Below are 18,376 nucleotides of genomic sequence, written 5' to 3'. Positions count from 1 at the left end.
ACTCCCTCCCTCTGCTTTTTTCCCACTGTGCAGGGTCACCTGTCCTCTCCTCCCCGCTGACTCTCTGCAATGGAAGGGGACGGAGCTAAGTACCTCAGCCAATCACAGGCAGCTCTCGCTGAATGGGATTTTTATTCCTCGCTGCTCAAAGAACTTCATTGCAGAGCCAGGGACAGCGCAGAGAGGACGTGGCTGAGCCTCGGCAGCTGAAGAAAGGTGAGAATGTGGTTTTTTTTAATGTTTTACACTAGTTTGCCTTGTTTTTAAAGGGGAGGGCTTATATTTAAAGCCCTTCCCTGAAAAACTATTACGGGGTTTCAGCAAACCATTGCCTTCAATGGAGCTGCCAGCAGCAGTCGCGGCTCCATTGAAGGCAATGCGCGCACCTGCATACACGCGTGTCTTTGCGCGTACAGGGGTGCGCACCTATGTCCGCACAAACACGCTCATGTGAAGCCACCCTAAGGCCACTCTCACCCATGTATTCAGTTAAATGCCGCTCGAACCACAACATTTTACAGAGATTTCAAACGCCATTTTTAAACACGCCAAAGAATGAGACAGTGCTTTTTAACGCACCCCATCATTGGAATAAGTGATGGGGTGTGATAAAAATGTGAAAATACTGAAAAATAGAACAGACAGCACTCGAAAATTGTGCTGTTACAACTTCCACGTTAGAGCGCAGGTCGGAGAAGCCCTATTAAAATCAATGGGAGCGTTGTACCGCAGTGAGAGTGGCCCTAGGCCTCTCTCACACAGGGCGTTTGCAAAAACGCTGCCTTTTCAGCTGCCTTTTCGGCACAGCTGAAAACGCTGCCCATTCATTTCAATGGGAGACTCAGCTGAAAATGCCCAAAGATAGAACATGCAGCATTTTTCAAAGCAGCGTTTTCAGCCTTGTGTGAGCTGCCCCATTGAAATAAGCAGGTGCTTTGTACAGCGTTTAGCACAGGGCTGAAAATGCTGCTGAAAACGCCTTGTGTGAGGGAGGCCCTATTAGGCTGCGTTCACATGTAGTGGATTTGCTGTGGATTTTCCACAGTGGAAAATTTACAGCAAATCCACACCAAAAATCAGCATCTTTTGGTATAATTTTTTACATGGCTTTTGGTGTAAATCCGCAGTAAATTTCATCCCTGCAGTTGAGGAAGGTAAAATCTGCTGTGGATATGCATCAAAATATACATAAAAATTCATACAAAGTGGTGTGGATTTGCTGTGATTTTTCTGCTACAGAAAATCTGCAGTACATATATGTGAACATACCCCGAATGGGCTACTTGGAGAAGTGCAGCTGCTCCACAAAGTGAGAGAAGAAGCCCCACAGGACTTCAGGATTTCCCCAGAGCAGGGACAGTGAGGGGAGCTATGGGGGGTTTCCCCAGAGTAGGGAGATACGTAGGCTATGGGGAAACCCTCCCATTGCTCCGCTCACTGTCCCTGCTCGGGGAAAATCCCCCATAGCAGTGCTGTCTCTCTCTGCTATGGAGAAATCCTGAGGACTTCCCCATAGAGCATGGCAGGAGGGGACGAGGCTAGAAGGACCTGCCCCTTAGCCCCGCCTATAGCTCACAGAGAACCCCTATAGCAAACCATGGAGGGGCGTGGCTAGAGGTGGGGACAGGTAACTCTAGCCCCGCCCCTCCACACACGCTCTCAGGGGGAGCCCTGTACTCCCACCCAGCTATATCGAATTCTCTTTGGGAGAGAGGAAGGGGGAGTCCCCTACTGCCCCCCCCCTCTTGCTGGGGAATTGCCAAGCAGGAGGACATGAGGAATACCCCGCTGCTTATAGCAGGACATTTAAAAGGTGTTGCCCAGCTGCACCTTTTAAATGTCCCGTTGTAAAATCCTATTAGTCTCCTCGGGGATTAACGGAACCCTCAGGAAGTCCCCTCATCTTCGCAGGGACTAACAGGAGTTAACAGCAGGACATTTAAAAGGTGCTTCTTTTAGAAGCTCTCATTTTCAACGTACATAAAACACACTCGCGTCTGACTGCGCCCAAATAGTGATATTATTTTGGCACCGCATGGCAACACAGATGTGAAGAGCTGCAGAATATGTTGGTGAATATATTGTATAATATAACATTTAGATGTGGCATGGCAGTGTTTGGGAATGGATCATTACTATTAGCATTATTTTATTTCTGCCTGATATTATTTTGGAATAATATGAGAATACTCTTAGGCCCAAGGCCCACAGATGGGTTTTCACTGCGAAATTCGAGTACATAGACATGCTATAATAAAAGATTCTTCCCTGCCCACAAGCGGAAATCAACTGCGATTTTCCGCTTGCAGGAAAGAAGAATCGCAGCATGCTCCATTTGGTGCAGAAAATTGCACGGACAGCTTTCATTACAGTCAATGGAAGCCATCTGTCCCGCAGCGCTTCCACGGTCAGCACTGCAGAAATATTGCAGGAATCCATGTCATAGCCCAGCGCCGGCGCGTCATTCCCTGCACTGTGCATGCGCTCTGGCTCGCCAGCCAAGACACTCGCGGCAGTCGGAATCCGACCCGGCCGTGGGCATGAGGCCTTAGGTGTGTATATGGCAATATTATTTGTGCACCCCATGATAATGTTATTTGGGTGCGGATACTTAGATAATATACAGCACTAGTTTTTGAGAACTGTGTAGAGTTGTGGTTGTGGGTTCATTAGAATGTTTTAGAAGTAAATGCAGTTTCCACTTCCTTATACTGCCACTCCTACACAACCAGTGATGTAAATAGGATTGCTTCCTTTTCGAGAACTACGGATTGCTTCCTTTTTAAGGACAACAATTCCTGTCAGTAGGTCCTAAAATAATTTAGGAGGTTAAGAGCATGGTAGATTGAAGCAGTAATGTAAGGAGTTGATAAAATAAGATAAGTGTATTGTGTCTCATGTCTCATATTGGTGATAAGCTGCCCATTCCCTTACTGCCCAGGAAACCATACAACTCTTAATCCACTAACATATTATACCATTATAATATTTTAGCAAAACACATGAAAAACATAAACAAGTGTAATAAGTTATTGCTGCAATAGATATCTTAGTACTATTAGGCTGGGTTCTCACAGGGCGGATTCTCGGCGGAAATCTTGCGGTTTGGCCGCAGCGGAAAACCGCGAGATTTCCGCAGGAAGAACCGCTGCTGCAAAACCCGCGGCAGCTTTGAAGCGGCCCGGCCGCTCGCTCTTCTGCTGCAGTCGGCACTCCCATAGAGGAGAGCGCGGCCGCAGTAGAAAAAAAATGGACATGTTGCGGTCAGCAAATCCGCGCCGCAGCGGCGGCTTCTGCCGGCTTAGCCGCAGCGGATTTGCCGTCCCGTGTGGACGAGATTTCGGAGAAATCTCGTCCACATGGCTGGCTAATCCCAGGATTAGCGGCCACATGCGGATTTGCCACAGCGAAATTCCGCACTGAATTTCCGCGGCAAATCCGCCCCGTGTGAACCCAGCCTTAAGTGAGAATAATGAAAATAGCAACTATTACTCATGAAGAATGAGTTTTGGGGCAATAAAATGTGATTGTTCAGTTCATACACTGTATTATTGATCTGTGTCTTAGATTATCTTCACAACTTGCAGATTTATTGTGAAACTTTAGTTGCAGAAATAACAATGAAATTCTTTACAAAGTACTATACAATGCAAATGAATGGAGTTTTAACAAATCCCATTCACAAACAGCGTAAAATCTGTTGAAGATTCTAACATTTTCTAATTCATAGCATGTTATGTTCTATCTTTGCCGGCGGTTTGACCCATATTTCAGTTGAATGCACAAACCACAAAATAAATTACAACCTCATTTTACTTACATATAACAGCTTGCTATTTACATAGTCAGTAACACCAAATAACACATACCTATTTGTTTTCCAAATATGTACCACATCAGGATCTGTAATTTTTTTTATTTCTGCCTGGCTATCCAAGAAATCAAAAAAGTATTTTATAGCTATTGGAGGCTTGGCCTGTGGGATTGTCCAAATGCTTTTAAATAGCTTTTCTACTGCCGAATGTACAGCCACCTAAAAGAGGTCAACCGGTTAGGTGGGAAATGGAACACATGCAAGAACACCTATTTTACTGGTACAGCTGAACTGCTGATTGGATGCATAGAGTATTAGGATATAGTATAACAAATTCAACATGTTTTCAGTAAAATATTTATTTTAGAATTAGACTGACTCGTCTAACTATAAACTATAAAGTGCGATGTTTGAGTGACAGCTTTGAGCGATCATTTTGCATAAACTATTACATAGCTACTCAGCTACTTAATAGCAATTTAGTGTGCAAATCAAGTCCTTAGGTGAAAGCAGTTAATAGCCCGAGGGCTCTTATCTGCATTCAGATCCTTTGTTCTCCAGCAGGAAACAATGCTATCAGCACTACCCGTGGAGAACTGCTGATAAGACTGATGGATGATTTTTAGGTTGGCCTGAATTTAACGATCAGCTAGCAGTGCCCGAGTGGTGGGGTTCCATCACCAGTGACCTCTACTGATCAGCTGTTCTCTGGGCCAGTGTACTCATGTACGAATCTGATAAATTGTAAAAAAGCAGACAGCTCCATCCCCTCTGCAGTGGTCCTGCTTGGGATTGCATGCCAAGTACCCATTGAAATGAACGGTAACTTAGCCTGCAATACCAAGCCGGTCCATTACAGTGGGAATGGAGCTGTCTGCTTCCTGCAGAAATCAGCTCAGTGCATGAGTGCAATGGCCCGGCAAACAGCTGATCAGCACAGGTCCCATGCGGTGGACCCCCACCAATCTGCTATTGATGACCTATCCTGAGGATAGGCTATTAAGTGCTTACAACTGAATAATACCTAGAATTATCATCTCCATATATCAAAAATGTCAACACATCACTTTATTTAGTCACAAGTTGGAGAGGGAGGTTTATGGCACTGTAGACAATATTTATATGTGCTCTAATATAGCATTATCTAGGCATTACATATATTATTTTCTTGACACCATTTAGCACATTTTGAACATTATGCAATACTGTATTGTCTGGGTACAGAATCACACTGTTTAAAAGGGGTTTTCCAGTTACTAAAACTTTATCACCTATCCACAGTATAGGTCATCAATAGCTGATCAAGTGGGTTTGTGGCGCAGGAGTCCAGCCAATCAGTACTTTTTCAAGCCACTGTCACAGTGTACAGAGCAGGAAGCAGATAGCTTTATACATTGTGCAGTGGCCCAGCATGGTATTGCAGACACAGCTTCCACTTTAGTGAATATATCTGCTGTATCATAGAATACAGAGTCCTGTTCAGCAGCCAAAGGCTACTTTCACACAAGCGTTTTATCACAGGTACTTTGCCGCGATAAAACACCAGCCAAAAATTGCAAGCAACTGAAGCATTGGTTTCCAATGCATTTGTTCAGATGGTTGATTCTTTGGTGTGTAAAATCGTCCGTCCAGAAAACATAGTGTATACAATGCACATTTCAGTCATCAGATTTCACGCATGCTCGGAAAATATAGGACTTGTCTTATCTTTTGTGGGAATACGTGCGACCCTTCCCATAGAATCCTATGGGAGCTGCCAGAAAAAGAGAAGGGGGGGGGAGTTTACAGCAGCTCGCGTTGCTAAAGTCGCTCCCACTCCCCTTGCCAGCAGCTCCCATAGGCTGGGGCGGAAAGGGGAGGGAGTGTAGCCACTAACTCTGCTAAGCTCCCGCCCCCTCCCTTTGCCGGAAGCTGGCAAGGGGCAGAGAGTGGGAGAGAGTTCAGTAGAGATGAACTCTCTTCCCCCGGCCAACGGTATTTCGGGCTGCAGCGTATATAAGCCGCAGCCCAGCCGTCTGAATGGGTGTGAAAACGGGAGAAGCAGCTGTGACTGTGTCGCAGTAGCCTCTCATTCATGCATTTTTCAGCCACAATGCAGGCGGCCGAAAATCGCAGCGTCCGTGTGGAGGAGCCCTACGCTTCTACAAAGCCATTAATTAATCCTGCTAAATAATATAGCCACTGGATGGCAACACGCTAGCTCTGAAATCTTGGGCTGCTGAATGGGAACTTTTACTCCCACTTCTCTCGTATTGCAGCTGCTTCCTGTCAGTACACATGAAATGTGCATATGGAAGTGCTTTTGAAATTCTTACTAGTAGGAGATGTACAGTAAAAAATAGAGTGGTGCCGTAATAGCCCAAAAAGTCTAAGGGCTTGTTCACAACTGCATTGGCATTTCTGTTCGCAGCCTGTGTCACAGATTTCTATTATAATCCAGGATGAAATAGCGCTACATGTAGCACTACTTCATATGGGAACATGCTGGAGAGCATGTTGGTGCAGCGTATAGACATATGGTCATGTCTAGATGTGGGGTAGCAGTGAAATAAGTGCTGCTCGCATTAAAATGGTTTTTCTGAAGGAGCCAGTCACATTCAACTGTTTTGTCACAAATGCCAGTAGTTATAGATTTTTTTTAGTATAGCCAACATTATCCCTGGATATTAGAAATCAAATGTTCATCCTGAGAAGGACAGCCCAAATCAGTGTCCTAACAAGGGTTAAAGGACCTCTCTGGGGGGCGGGATTGTCAGTCCAAAATAAACGTATGTATTTTGGACTGACAATCATTTTTGTAGTAGGGGCAAGGCCTCATGCACACGGCACGTGTGGTTTCCACATGCGTATTTCCACTGCAGAGGACTTGTGAGCCATTGTGCAAACTAATTTTAAATGCTTGCGGAAGATCATGGATTCAATGGTTTTTCCGTGCGGATGTACGCGAATACGCATGAGAAAAAAAAAAAATCGCAAGCCTTCCTCCACCTCTCTGCCTGGTCTTCAAGCAACCACCTACAAATCCACAATGCATATGCAATGTAATTGCGGATGCATTGCGAATTGAATGCTTCCGTAGAGATTAATGGAACCCGTCCACGTGGAATCTGCGCTAAAACGGAGCACGCTGCAAATTATTTTCCGCTCATGGATTTCGCAAATCAAATGCGCATGTGTGAGTGGGGCTGAGGACACTCCATGCTTTCCTAAAGGGTGACTTGAACAGCGGATCTCCCTCACGGGTGCCGATCACGGATTCCACAATTCAAATTTGCACGTGTGCATGAGGCCTAAATTTAAAATTCTGCACCATTTGTCTTCTGCAAGTTCTACATATCACTGTATATACTGTAGACAGTGCAGTCTGAAGGTGCATTTATACACACAGATGATCGCTCAAAATTCGTCAGAAGCTGACAGTTTTAAACGATCATTTTGCATGAGGTACTAATGGGCTAATCAGCCCATTAGAAGCTGCCTAGCTTCATTTGCATGTATTTAGAGAGCAGCGGGTGATCTGTTCTCTAAAAAAATCGTTATTGTTCTCCAGTGGAACAGCAGCTGAAAGAATGTTATGAGCGCTGCCCGAGGAGAACTCAGCATGCGGTCCCTCTTATCAGGGTAGACAGATTTTAGGCTCAGCTGAACTCTGCGATGGCCGAAAAGTGCACGGCAAGTGCGCGATGGGCACACATTTACAAGCAATTATTCGCTCAAAAGATGGCTTTTGAGCAAATTTTGAGCGATAATTGTTGTGTGTAAAAGGGCCTTTAGTCTCAGTAGGAGATCGGTCAATGAAGCTAGACTGCCGGCTTGGTTTCCCTCTACTCTCTTCTCTCCTGCACATTTTTATCAGCTAATTTATGACTCCAACAAAGATAAACTTTATATTGTATGTATTCATTTTATACCTTTGTAGAAAGGAGCTTTGTCAGATATAATTCCTTTACTTTAAACTTGTGTTTGCCTTTGTTTTCAGAATTTTGTGCTTCATGCTCTTCAGATTCCGGCATTTCCTAGAAAAAAAACAAAACTTGTTATTGGTCTTGACATTGTGCCTTTGAGTTTGTTTTTTTATGTGTATACTATATACCTAAGCCTAGTGGCACACAGCTGTAACTACAAGTTAGGAACTCAGGGGCAACTCTCATTGGACAGTGACAGACACATCTGTGTGCCATTTGATATCGACAGCAATGCACATTCATGTGCATTGCATGTCCTATTTCTCACCCGTGAAATAGACAGAAATCGGACATGCCATGAGTTTTTTCCTGTCGTTCATGGGTCCATGTGAAAAAAATGTCTATTTGTTTAACCTCACAGGCTATAATGGGGACATGTGCTATATGTGAAATTACAAGGACAGCATATAGCTCAAAAATACGACTGTATAGTATGCTACTAGTCCTAGAGAGTGCACTAGTACTAAAAGTAATACAGTATAAAAAGAATAACTCTACACTACATAAAGTTAATCCTGCAACTTAAGAGATATATTTGGGCTGCACAGATCAGACAAGCGTTCTTCCAGGTTCCTTGAACTCTTTTTTTTTAATATTGTTACCTTGATGGTGTTGGAGAAATCACCTAACTTTGGTGATACTCAAAGGGTATCATAGCCTTATCAATCAGGTATGCCAAATTGGACAGTGCATGAAACATACGAGTGATGTTTCAAGAGTCGCTTCCTCCTCTGAAGTTCTTTAATGAGTAAAAAGTATATATAGAGAAACACACTGTAGTACAAGCTGATCATGAGTGGACACCGCCCGGCTGTCATCCAATCATCATATGACAAATGGGTTGGGTTTTCCAACTCAACAATAATCATCAATTTATTATAAGGCCGCTCTCACACAGGCGTTTTTTTTTTACTGCTTTTTAGTGAGCATTTGAAATGCTGTACTGAGCCAGTATTGATTTCAATAGTACTTGTCAGATGAGCGTTTTAGCACAGCACCGCAATAATTGAACACAGTCTGTTCTATTTTAGTGTGTTGCACCGCTTTTTAATGCACCACATCACCCATCACAACGATGGACTGTGTTGAAAACACTGTCGAAAGTTTTTGAAAATGCCGTTAAAAATGTGTCATTTTTACAAACACCTGTGTGAGACTGGCCTAAAAGTTACAATTAACATGTCAGTTACATTATCTCAAATTTACATGTGAACAAAAATATATAAAATTACCAAATCCTAAAACTAGCAGTTAGATTATCTCAGGCTTGCTGTAAAACTTACAATTGCTAAATGCAGAAATTGTCAATTATCTAAGGCTTGCACAGTGAACGCATTCTACTAGAGCCTCACCCACTACTGACTTCTGCTTTTGACTGCTTTTGTCACAGTGAGGAACCATAAATACCCCTGAAATAAAATAGTGTGTAGAATGCTACTACAGGTTACTCTTACAATGACAACAGACTAATCAAATATAAATGGGGTTATCTCAGTAGAAAATCCTAATGTAGGCTATGTTGACATCTGCACTAAGGACCTCTGATCGGAGGTTCAGTCACGGATCCATCATGAAATGCTGCAAGGACTTTTTCGACTGTTAAAATGCTGGACAGCTAAATGAAAGCCAAATGGACCTCATTATGGTCAATGTGGTCTGTTCGTCACCATTTGGTTGCATCATAGGACGGATCCATTCGACCACAGGATTCCCCTTTCCTGCTCCCATAACAGAGCAGGAAAACAGAATCCCCAAACGCAGATGTGAGCATAGCCTTGATAGTATTATTCCTTTAGAAAAAGAAATATACTACAATCACAAAAGTGTAAGAACTTGTGATCCTCCTGGTGTGCATCTGAGGATATTCTAGCCCAGATTCTACTCTAGTATTCAAATACCACCAAAAGGTCATGCTTTAAAGATAACCTATAGACAAAACACCTGTGGTCATTGACAATAATGACATCGCCTGTGTAATACTATGGAAATCCTGAAAATAGAACCTATTAGGAGTTGAGAAACACTAATCCAGCCCTGGTGCTCCCTGAGTAAACTTCCTTCTATGTATGCTACCATATATTGCTTTTGTTTCTAAATTCATTGCTGTGACATGAACAGGTTTTCTTTTGGGGTTTTCTATGCAGTTTTTAAAGCCAAAATGCAGTTTTTTTTAAAGCCAGTTTTTAAAAAAAAATCTGATTTCTGCAAAGGGTGAAACTGATGCTCTTCTGCGACAGAACATGCTGTTGATTTGAAAAGCATGTATGGTTTGATTTCTATGTGGAAATATATATTAATATATAATGTATTAAAAGGTGTGCTGATCGCTACAGATCATCTTTTTCTATTTTGGCATGACATAAACATTATACAGATGATATAATTGTATCCACTTACCAAATGGCAATAGTGTTCTTTGGAATATTCCATATCTGAACAAAAATATGCAGAGAGTATAAATTTAGCTAAACGGTTTGAAGTAATCATGCTGCCAAAGATTAAGATGTTATCATTTGAATTTGGATCATGGATTGCACAAAGGACACATTTTCCATCTCCATGCTGTCTTACTACATTATGCTATATGTTCCCTGCATTGTAACACGGCACTGCTCCCATCATATGTCAGTATTTTGGGTCTTTTACGCAGGATGAGAATTTCACGATTGTCATTTGCCCGAGCTGGTGACGTCATCACCTGCTCTCTCGCACTCGGGCAGCGTGTTTAGACTGCGCGATTGTCATTGAGAATAGTGCCGTTCTCGTTCACTTATCATCCTATATGAAACACTGAACGATCTGCGTTTAAACTGCCCGACAAGTGAATGAGCCAACGCTGATTTTTATGCCGTCTGAAACTGAACGATGAACAAGAACCACACATAACAGCCATTGGCTGCGTTTGAACTGAACGATTATCGTTTAGTTTGACTCATTTGAACGATTTTCTGAATGATAATCTTCAGTCTAAACGCAGCATTACTCAATTCAGGACATTCTAGAGGAAGAGACTTTATTGAGAAACTAGGTTAGTGTGATTTCCCCAACAGACTTGTAAGCTCAGTGAATTTGTACACTTTATACATAGTTGCAGCCACTTGTCATGCTCCCATAGCCTGTTCATGTTCCGGTTTGTGTCTGCAGATTGTCTTATATCTATCTGCACTTTCCATCATCAAGTCTGCTTACTGTCATGCAAAGTTTGTATTTAATAGTAAACTAATAACTTTCTGGCCCAGTTTTTTTAAGACAGAAGATCATGTTTATTCCTAAACTTCAATTGGAAATTGCGAAATCAATAGTAAAATGGTGCTAACTGCTAAACTCATACTAGGTGGACGCAGGGGATGTTAGCACTAGAGATGAGCGAGTATACTCGCTAAGGCATATTACTCGAGCGAGTAGTGCCTTAGCCGAGTATCTCCCCGCTCGTCTCTAAAGATTCGGGGGCCGGCACGGGTGACAGGTGAGTTGCGGCGGGGAGCGGGCAGGAGAGAGGGAGTTCTCCCCTCCGTTCCTCCCCGCTCTCCCCCGCCGCTGCTGGCCCCCCGAATCTTTTGAAACGAGCGGGGAAATACTCGGCTAAGGCACTACTCGCTCGAGTAATGTGCCTTAGCGAGTATACTCGCTCATCTCTAGTTAGCACCCTTTTTTGTTGCCGGTGAAAAATAAAATGGCATCATTTATAAGCCTAAATTGGAGGTAGAAGAAATGAAAAGATGGAGTGCATGTCTGTCAAAATGTCCCATGACTCGCCTATTCAAGTCAATATGCATTAAAAAAAACAGCACTCAGATGCCGGCTATGTGCCATCTGTATTTCATTAATTGATAGCCAAGAAATGCAGAAAATAAGTTTCTTTGTGGACATGAAAAATGAATGTGTGTATTTTTTATGATTGTATTATGTAGTATTAAAACCCCACTGATTTACATTGGGACATTTAGACCCGTGTTCTTTACATGTGTGCACTATGCATGGGGAAAAAAATGCATCATGTAATACGCACCATTATAGTCTGTGGGTTACATGTGTATTTGCTGCATACTGCGTATTACACATGTAAAAAATATGTAGTTAATACGCAGTCAAAGTACGCACTAAGGTGAACTCTTTCCTTATCTCATTGGGTGTGCCTTATACTACATGCTTACAAGATGCTTAGACAGTACATGTAAGAGGAACCAATGGTTGCAAAAGAGACTGCACGGAAGCCTCTTCTATGATTTCTAAATATGTATGACATCTATGTACTTCCTCTTTTACCCTGTCGGTATAAAAAGCTGCACAGTCAGCTTCAGACTTACTCTTTGATGTGTATTTTACCCCTGAGATGAAATTTGCAGCATAAATTGACGGGCTGTGGAATTAAAATTCGCACCGCAGGTTTATTTATATTGTCGATTTTTTTCTGCAGCATGTGGACACTGCTGGAACTATAAATTATAACAGATTTTCTGCATAATGTAATAAAAGGGGGGGGGGGGTATATGTATATATAATATTCCACTATCCCGACTTACTGTGAAACACCAACAAAGTGCCTATATTGTATTGTACTGTTATACCCTCCCCCCCCCCATCCCTATACATTGTCCGTTATATAGTTGTACAAGTCTATACAACTTCATAACCGTTTCCTGGAATCAATCGATTCTAATATGCCAAGAATTCCTGTTGTGATGCCATATTTTTCTCCCCCTGCATGGGGTCTATGCGGCAGGAATGTTGCCAACAGTTTGAAATTACCTTCAATAAATACTTTTCAAACATAAAATATAACAGATTTTCAATAATTCACTACATTTCTGCTATGCGCAAACATACTCGAAGGGTACGTTCACACGTAGCAGAAAATGGTGCCAATTTTCCACATTCAAAAACCATATTAAAACTGACACAAAAAAGCGCCAAAATATGCACTATTGTTTTTTAATGCTTTTTTTTATACACATCCACAACAGATTTCCTCCTTTCAATTGAGGGGATGAAATTTGCTGCTGATCCATATCAAAAACCACTTCAAAATCTGCATCAATGGCACGGATTTTGATATGCTTTTTGTCTCAGTTTAAGGGTGACTACCCACTCCAGTTTTTTTTAATTTTGCGTGATCACGACTTTAACATTACAAGTCTCATAGACCCCTGCAGAAAAAAAAAACACTGCGAATTTCGCAGTGAAAAAAAACTGTAGTGGGTAGTCACCCTTATGTGGATTTTGGTGTGGATTTTCCACTGCAGAAAATCCACCTCACTTTCCACTACACGCTTAGGGCTTATTCACACGAGCATATATTGGCTGGCCGTGAAAACGGCCTGCCGATATACACTACCAGGTGTACTAAGCTGTCTTCCCCTTCCCCCCCCCTCGATGATTCTTTGCAAGGGGAGGAGGCGGGATGGGGCGCGAGCTAGTGTGCTGAGGTCCCGCCCCTTGCTGCTGTTTGCCACGGGCATGGCTTAGCTCCACCCACACCCTGCCCCTCCCATTGCAAATGGCGTCAAGTGCAAAAAAGAGAAGAGAAGGGGGATGGAGTTTAGCAGTCACGCTGTTAAACTCCCTCCCACCTCCCTTCTCCTGCAGCTGTCATTGGCTCCCATAGGAGTCAATGCAGCTGGCACCGCCAACATGATGGCTCCTGACGGAGCGCTTTTACGCTGCAGAGATACGCCCCTGTGTACTGATGCATTGTAAACCAATGCATCAGTGGGGCAGCGTATATCAGCTGGGGTGTGAAAACCCGGCTGATATACGGCCGTGTGAATAAGCCTTCAGGAAGCTATCACACGCATCTTTTTATTTTCAAATACCATAATTTTGGGGGCAATTTTTCATGTATTTTTTTGAGCCACAGACATAAGTTAAGAATACAAATAGATGAAAGAAACGTTAATTTTCAAACTGCCTTCAGTTCAAGAGGATTGAAAAAGTAATCAGTACGTTACCTGGTAAGTCACCATTTTTTTTCACAACAAGCTTGATTGTGGCACCGTTATCAATCTAAAAACATTGTCAAGATCAAGAACAGTTACTAATCCAATGTATAAAAACTAGCTACTCAGTCATTGTTTTTTGTTTTTTTTACTCTCAGTCCCTATATTATTTAACTTGAATAACATGTTATCTTTTTTCCTATCGGTTATGTTTGCGGTGGTATCATATAGCTATTTTTTTCACTATTTTTAGTAGCGACTGCAGCATCTAATCAGTGTGACAAAGGGAGGGGGCTCTAGACTAAAAATGTCACTCGGCCTCCTCCATAGCAACATACTGTGAATTGGAAATTACCGCAGGTGCTGTGGAGGAGGCTGAGTGATGTTTCTAGCAATCTTATTGACTAGGAGGATAAGACAAGGCAATTGGAGGAGTGTGAACTGACACCATACAAATTTATATAGCACTCACTTAACTCAAAAATATATCAAACTTCAGTAACTCCTAAACAAACTATAAGGATTAATTAAAACCTACCTAAACTATCAATGAAAACTGTGGGATCCCTATCTACAACTAGTTGCATTCATTTAGCTAGAAGCTTAGGTAGTTACTTCCTGTTAATCATTTTATCTACATGAAGTTAATATCTTACTATTAGGCTTCTCATGCATTCATTTTCAGTCGCAGAACAACAAAAAAATATTTGAAGATGTAATATATATCATTTAAAACACGAAAAGGACAAGTGACATTTTTCATTTTCTAAATGTATAAAATTCTACTAGATAACGAAAACATGTAAAATGACTGTTAGGTCCCCATTTTTTAGCTCAATAATTGCATTAAATAGCCCAATGTAAACCTGTCTAATTTTTCTTTTTTAGATTATTTTGAACATTCCAAATTGTTGATACCTCTCATGACTTAATTGTGTTTATCTGCCACTTTCATTTTTTTTATCACTTAACCCTTTCCAATCCAATATGTATCCTGGTTTTCCTAGGGGCTTACGCTTTTTCTGCCGATATACAACGGCGCTATATGCTGGCTAAAGCCAGTACTGCATGAGGTGACACGTTGGATAGGCTCCGACAGCAGAGTGGCTGGCAATATACAGTAAGAGAACCCCGACGGATGTCTTCCAACATCGGAGCTGTACAGCCTTAAATCATAATGTCTTCAGACGTCAGACAGTGGATTGGAGAGGGTTAAAATGCATTTGTTGTATGATTTAGAAATGAAAGCTCTGTAGATGATTACCTGGTAATGTTTTATGGTGTTTAACTTTTTAATATTATGCTCCGTTATTACAGTAGAAGAATCTATGTCTGAGAGTTCCTTAAAAGTCTGACCATAGTGAAGTTCTGATGAAAGAAAAGAAACAAAATAACATTGCAGACAAAAAACACAGAAGTGTGAATAATATAAATACTTTCTTTACATTCATATTCTGTAGAAAGCAGACAGAACAATAAGCAGACTGGGAAACAAAACTATTATCTGGGTCATATATCAGCACAGTTACACCAGTTCTAAAGTAACTGCATTGGAAAATGTGTTTCAGCATGAACCTCATATGTGTCAAGATCTCTGCCAAATTTACTGACACCAACAGTATTTTCATTAGTGTAAAAAAATGGGAGTGTGGCCTTTGTTATACTATATACTCCGTCTATGGGACTCCACCACTGCACTGTTCATGAACACACAATATATCTACACTTTAAAGACTCGATCACATCAGCACTCAGGGTTTACTATTTCCTGCTCCTTTCGAAGAGCAGGAAAAGGTCAATCTCTGACTAACTGATCAATCTCATGATGGAAACAAACGATTGCAACATTCCATCCTGTTTTTACGCGAAAATCAGCAATGGAAGTTTCAATTGGAACCTCTAATGCTGATCTGAACGAGCCTTAATCTACTCTGTGGATTGCTAACTGGTTGGGTATAGTAAATATAAATGTCCATACAGAGTGGTCTGAGTGTTTTCATCAAGACTGGAAATACATCAAAAATTAATAACAATCAAAACAATTCTGGACTCTAATAGAGACACTTTTAGTGGATCTACAATCCCCATGCAGTATGAGATTGTTAGCACTGATTGCAGTGTCTGAATGAATAGTGGCATGCCATATTGCCAAGAAGAATGGTAATGTCCAGTTGTCCATGTATTCATACACTTCCATGAAGAGTAACATGCCTCAGGACATGCCACCGGAACCCTGCTGGTTATAATAAACAGAGAGGTTGGTCAAAATTTCTCAGGTCACGCCTATTCTTCCCAAAAATGTGTAAGCACTTCCCGCTCACATGTCCACCTTGGAGGTTGTGATGGTTTGTTTTTGGGATTGGCTGCACCTGTTTTATAGAGAATGTCCTCCCAATATAGGCCTAAGTTACACGTGGTCACTGAAGATATAGTCCACGTGCGCATTTTTCCTACCTAGGTTGCTATCTTTTTTTCTACCACTGCCTACATGAAGAGTAACAGACAAATGGCAAAATGCACTGTTTTGAGAGAGGATTCTCCAGAATTGATATTTTAAGGGGTATATGCAATTATTTACTAGTCCAGACATGTCCAGTGAGAGGGCAGGTCGTCCATAAACGGAATCAGACATACATACTTTCCAACTACCGGGAAAAATAATTTTTGTCAAAGAATTCTGCGAAGCAGAAGGCAATGTTTGCCCTTTCTAAGACAGTACACATACTAAACTCTTAGCACAAAGGTAAAAACAAATGCTGGTGAGTTAGAGTACCTCAAAAAACATGTACTGAGATCTTACCTAAACCAATATCACAGAGGGGATGTCCAAAAGAATATCCTTTTTTAATCTGGAAAGACTGAAGAATTTTTTCTTTGACTTGTCCAATTGTATCCCAATCCAAAACAGTTACTTTTATGAACTGACTGTCTTCATCTTTATCTTCATGTTCTGATGTTTTTGGAAAAAGCACATTTATGTCCTAAAACAACCATAAGTGACATTATTTATTTTCATGTAATAATAATTACATTAGATTTTTAAAACATTTAGGAGGTTGTACCAAGATTAGAAGGTATACCCTATGCAAAGGACGAGGTATAACTTGCTGATCAGAGGGGGTCACGCTGCTAAGACCCTTGCAAATCTCGGGAACAGGAATCTCATTTCCCCTCTCCCCCTCACTGGGGGTTTTCTGCACACCCCATTCCCCACAGTAAAGAGGAGACTGAAAGCACACTACCACTTCATTCAATTTCTAATGGTACTGCAGAGATAGCAGAGTGGCACCTGCTTGGCTATTTCCATCAGCCCTGTAGAAAGGAATGGAGTGCCGACCGCACATGCTCAGGCTGCACTCCATGCATTCTAGTGTCCCTGCGGGGCACTGGAGTCCTGTTTTCGAGATCATGGGGTTCTCAGTGTAAGATCCCCCATCTATCAGGAAGTAATCCCCTATCCTGTATATTGAGAATAAATTATAATCTTAGTCCAACCTTTTAATATTTCCTCTGAACCATGCATAGTAATAAAAGGCTATTCAGGATGTTCTTAGTTATACTGGCCCGTAGGATCATAAAACAATGAAAAAGACAGATACACTGTTATTCTTCATCTTTTAAAGGAGCCACAGGTTGGGTTTTGAAAGCTCCGAAACAGTCAAATGTTTTAGGATATGTAAAACTTTACAAATAGACACTGAGTGGACACTTTATTAGACATCGGTTCTTTCACTATTGGAGCTTCCATGCATCAAAATTAAACAAGGTGACCCCAGAGTGCAGCATAAAATCAATTGAGCAAGTTTTCTATGGGTCATTTTCAGCGTGAATCCATATAAATATGGAAAAACTGATCCATATTATTGAATATTAATATTTCATGTCTACAAACAAGGTACTACTGGCTTTAGTAAATGGTCTGTTATAACCTTTCAGAAACACATGGAATCTGTTTTTGGCCACTACTGGACACTATATTATATCAATTGTTATGACGTTGTGCTCTGTATCTACGGGGCTCAGGTACATACATGTGGAGTAAGTTACCTGGTAGAATTACTGTCCATTATCCAACTTTAGTACTCAATGAAGAGCGAGATCCTGGGTCCCTGCATACAGGTATGCTATTTAACTCAATAATACTACCATTTGAAGATTAGATGGAAGAAAAGATTGCACTCTACCTGGAAAGTGTTTCATCATTGTCAGGTAGCCACATTTCTTTTATTCTTCCCTCTACCGTAGGGACGGGCTGCATCTTAATGGGGAGGGTGCAGCTGTGCTGGGGGAAAAGATGGCTAGAAGGCTGGAGGAGTGTTTAAACTAGGGACTGGGGGGGAGGGTAAAATGAGAAATAGTGGGGTAGCCAGTGTAATTAGCGATCCGGGTCCAAGCAAAGGGAATGGGGGACGAGCAGGGGGTGGGGTTAGTACAGTTAGAACTGATAGATCAGCCATAAGTACGAATAGCAACAAAACAAATTTAAAAAACAAAAAAAATGATATAAATTGTATGACCACGAATGCACAAAGTCTGATCGGTAAAGTGGGTGAGCTTGAAGCGAGAATGACTGATGAAAGCTATGATATAATCGGAATTACTGAAACATGGCTTGATGATAAGTACGATTGGGCGGTGAATTTGCAGGGGTACAATCTCTT

The 18,376-nt window shown here is 41.6% G+C and overlaps 1 protein-coding gene across 1 annotated transcript in view; it reads right to left on the bottom strand.

The window, feature by feature from the left end:
* Positions 1–18,376, bottom strand: part of PLXNC1 (plexin C1) — a 132,985-nt gene that overhangs the window by 14,581 nt on the left and 100,028 nt on the right. Inside the window, exons 22-27 of the mRNA XM_066591529.1 lie at positions 16,516–16,696; positions 14,980–15,083; positions 13,728–13,782; positions 10,177–10,211; positions 7,726–7,830; positions 3,870–4,033 (exon numbers count right to left, since the gene is read on the bottom strand). Coding sequence (XP_066447626.1) covers positions 3,870–4,033; positions 7,726–7,830; positions 10,177–10,211; positions 13,728–13,782; positions 14,980–15,083; positions 16,516–16,696 — 644 coding nt within the window. The remainder of the gene's footprint in view (positions 1–3,869; positions 4,034–7,725; positions 7,831–10,176; positions 10,212–13,727; positions 13,783–14,979; positions 15,084–16,515; positions 16,697–18,376) is intronic.

Source organism: Eleutherodactylus coqui, chromosome 2, assembly GCF_035609145.1.
Source record: "Eleutherodactylus coqui strain aEleCoq1 chromosome 2, aEleCoq1.hap1, whole genome shotgun sequence".
NCBI classification, from domain to species: domain Eukaryota; kingdom Metazoa; phylum Chordata; class Amphibia; order Anura; family Eleutherodactylidae; genus Eleutherodactylus; species Eleutherodactylus coqui.
This window is presented reverse-complemented; position numbering and strand designations above follow the sequence as displayed.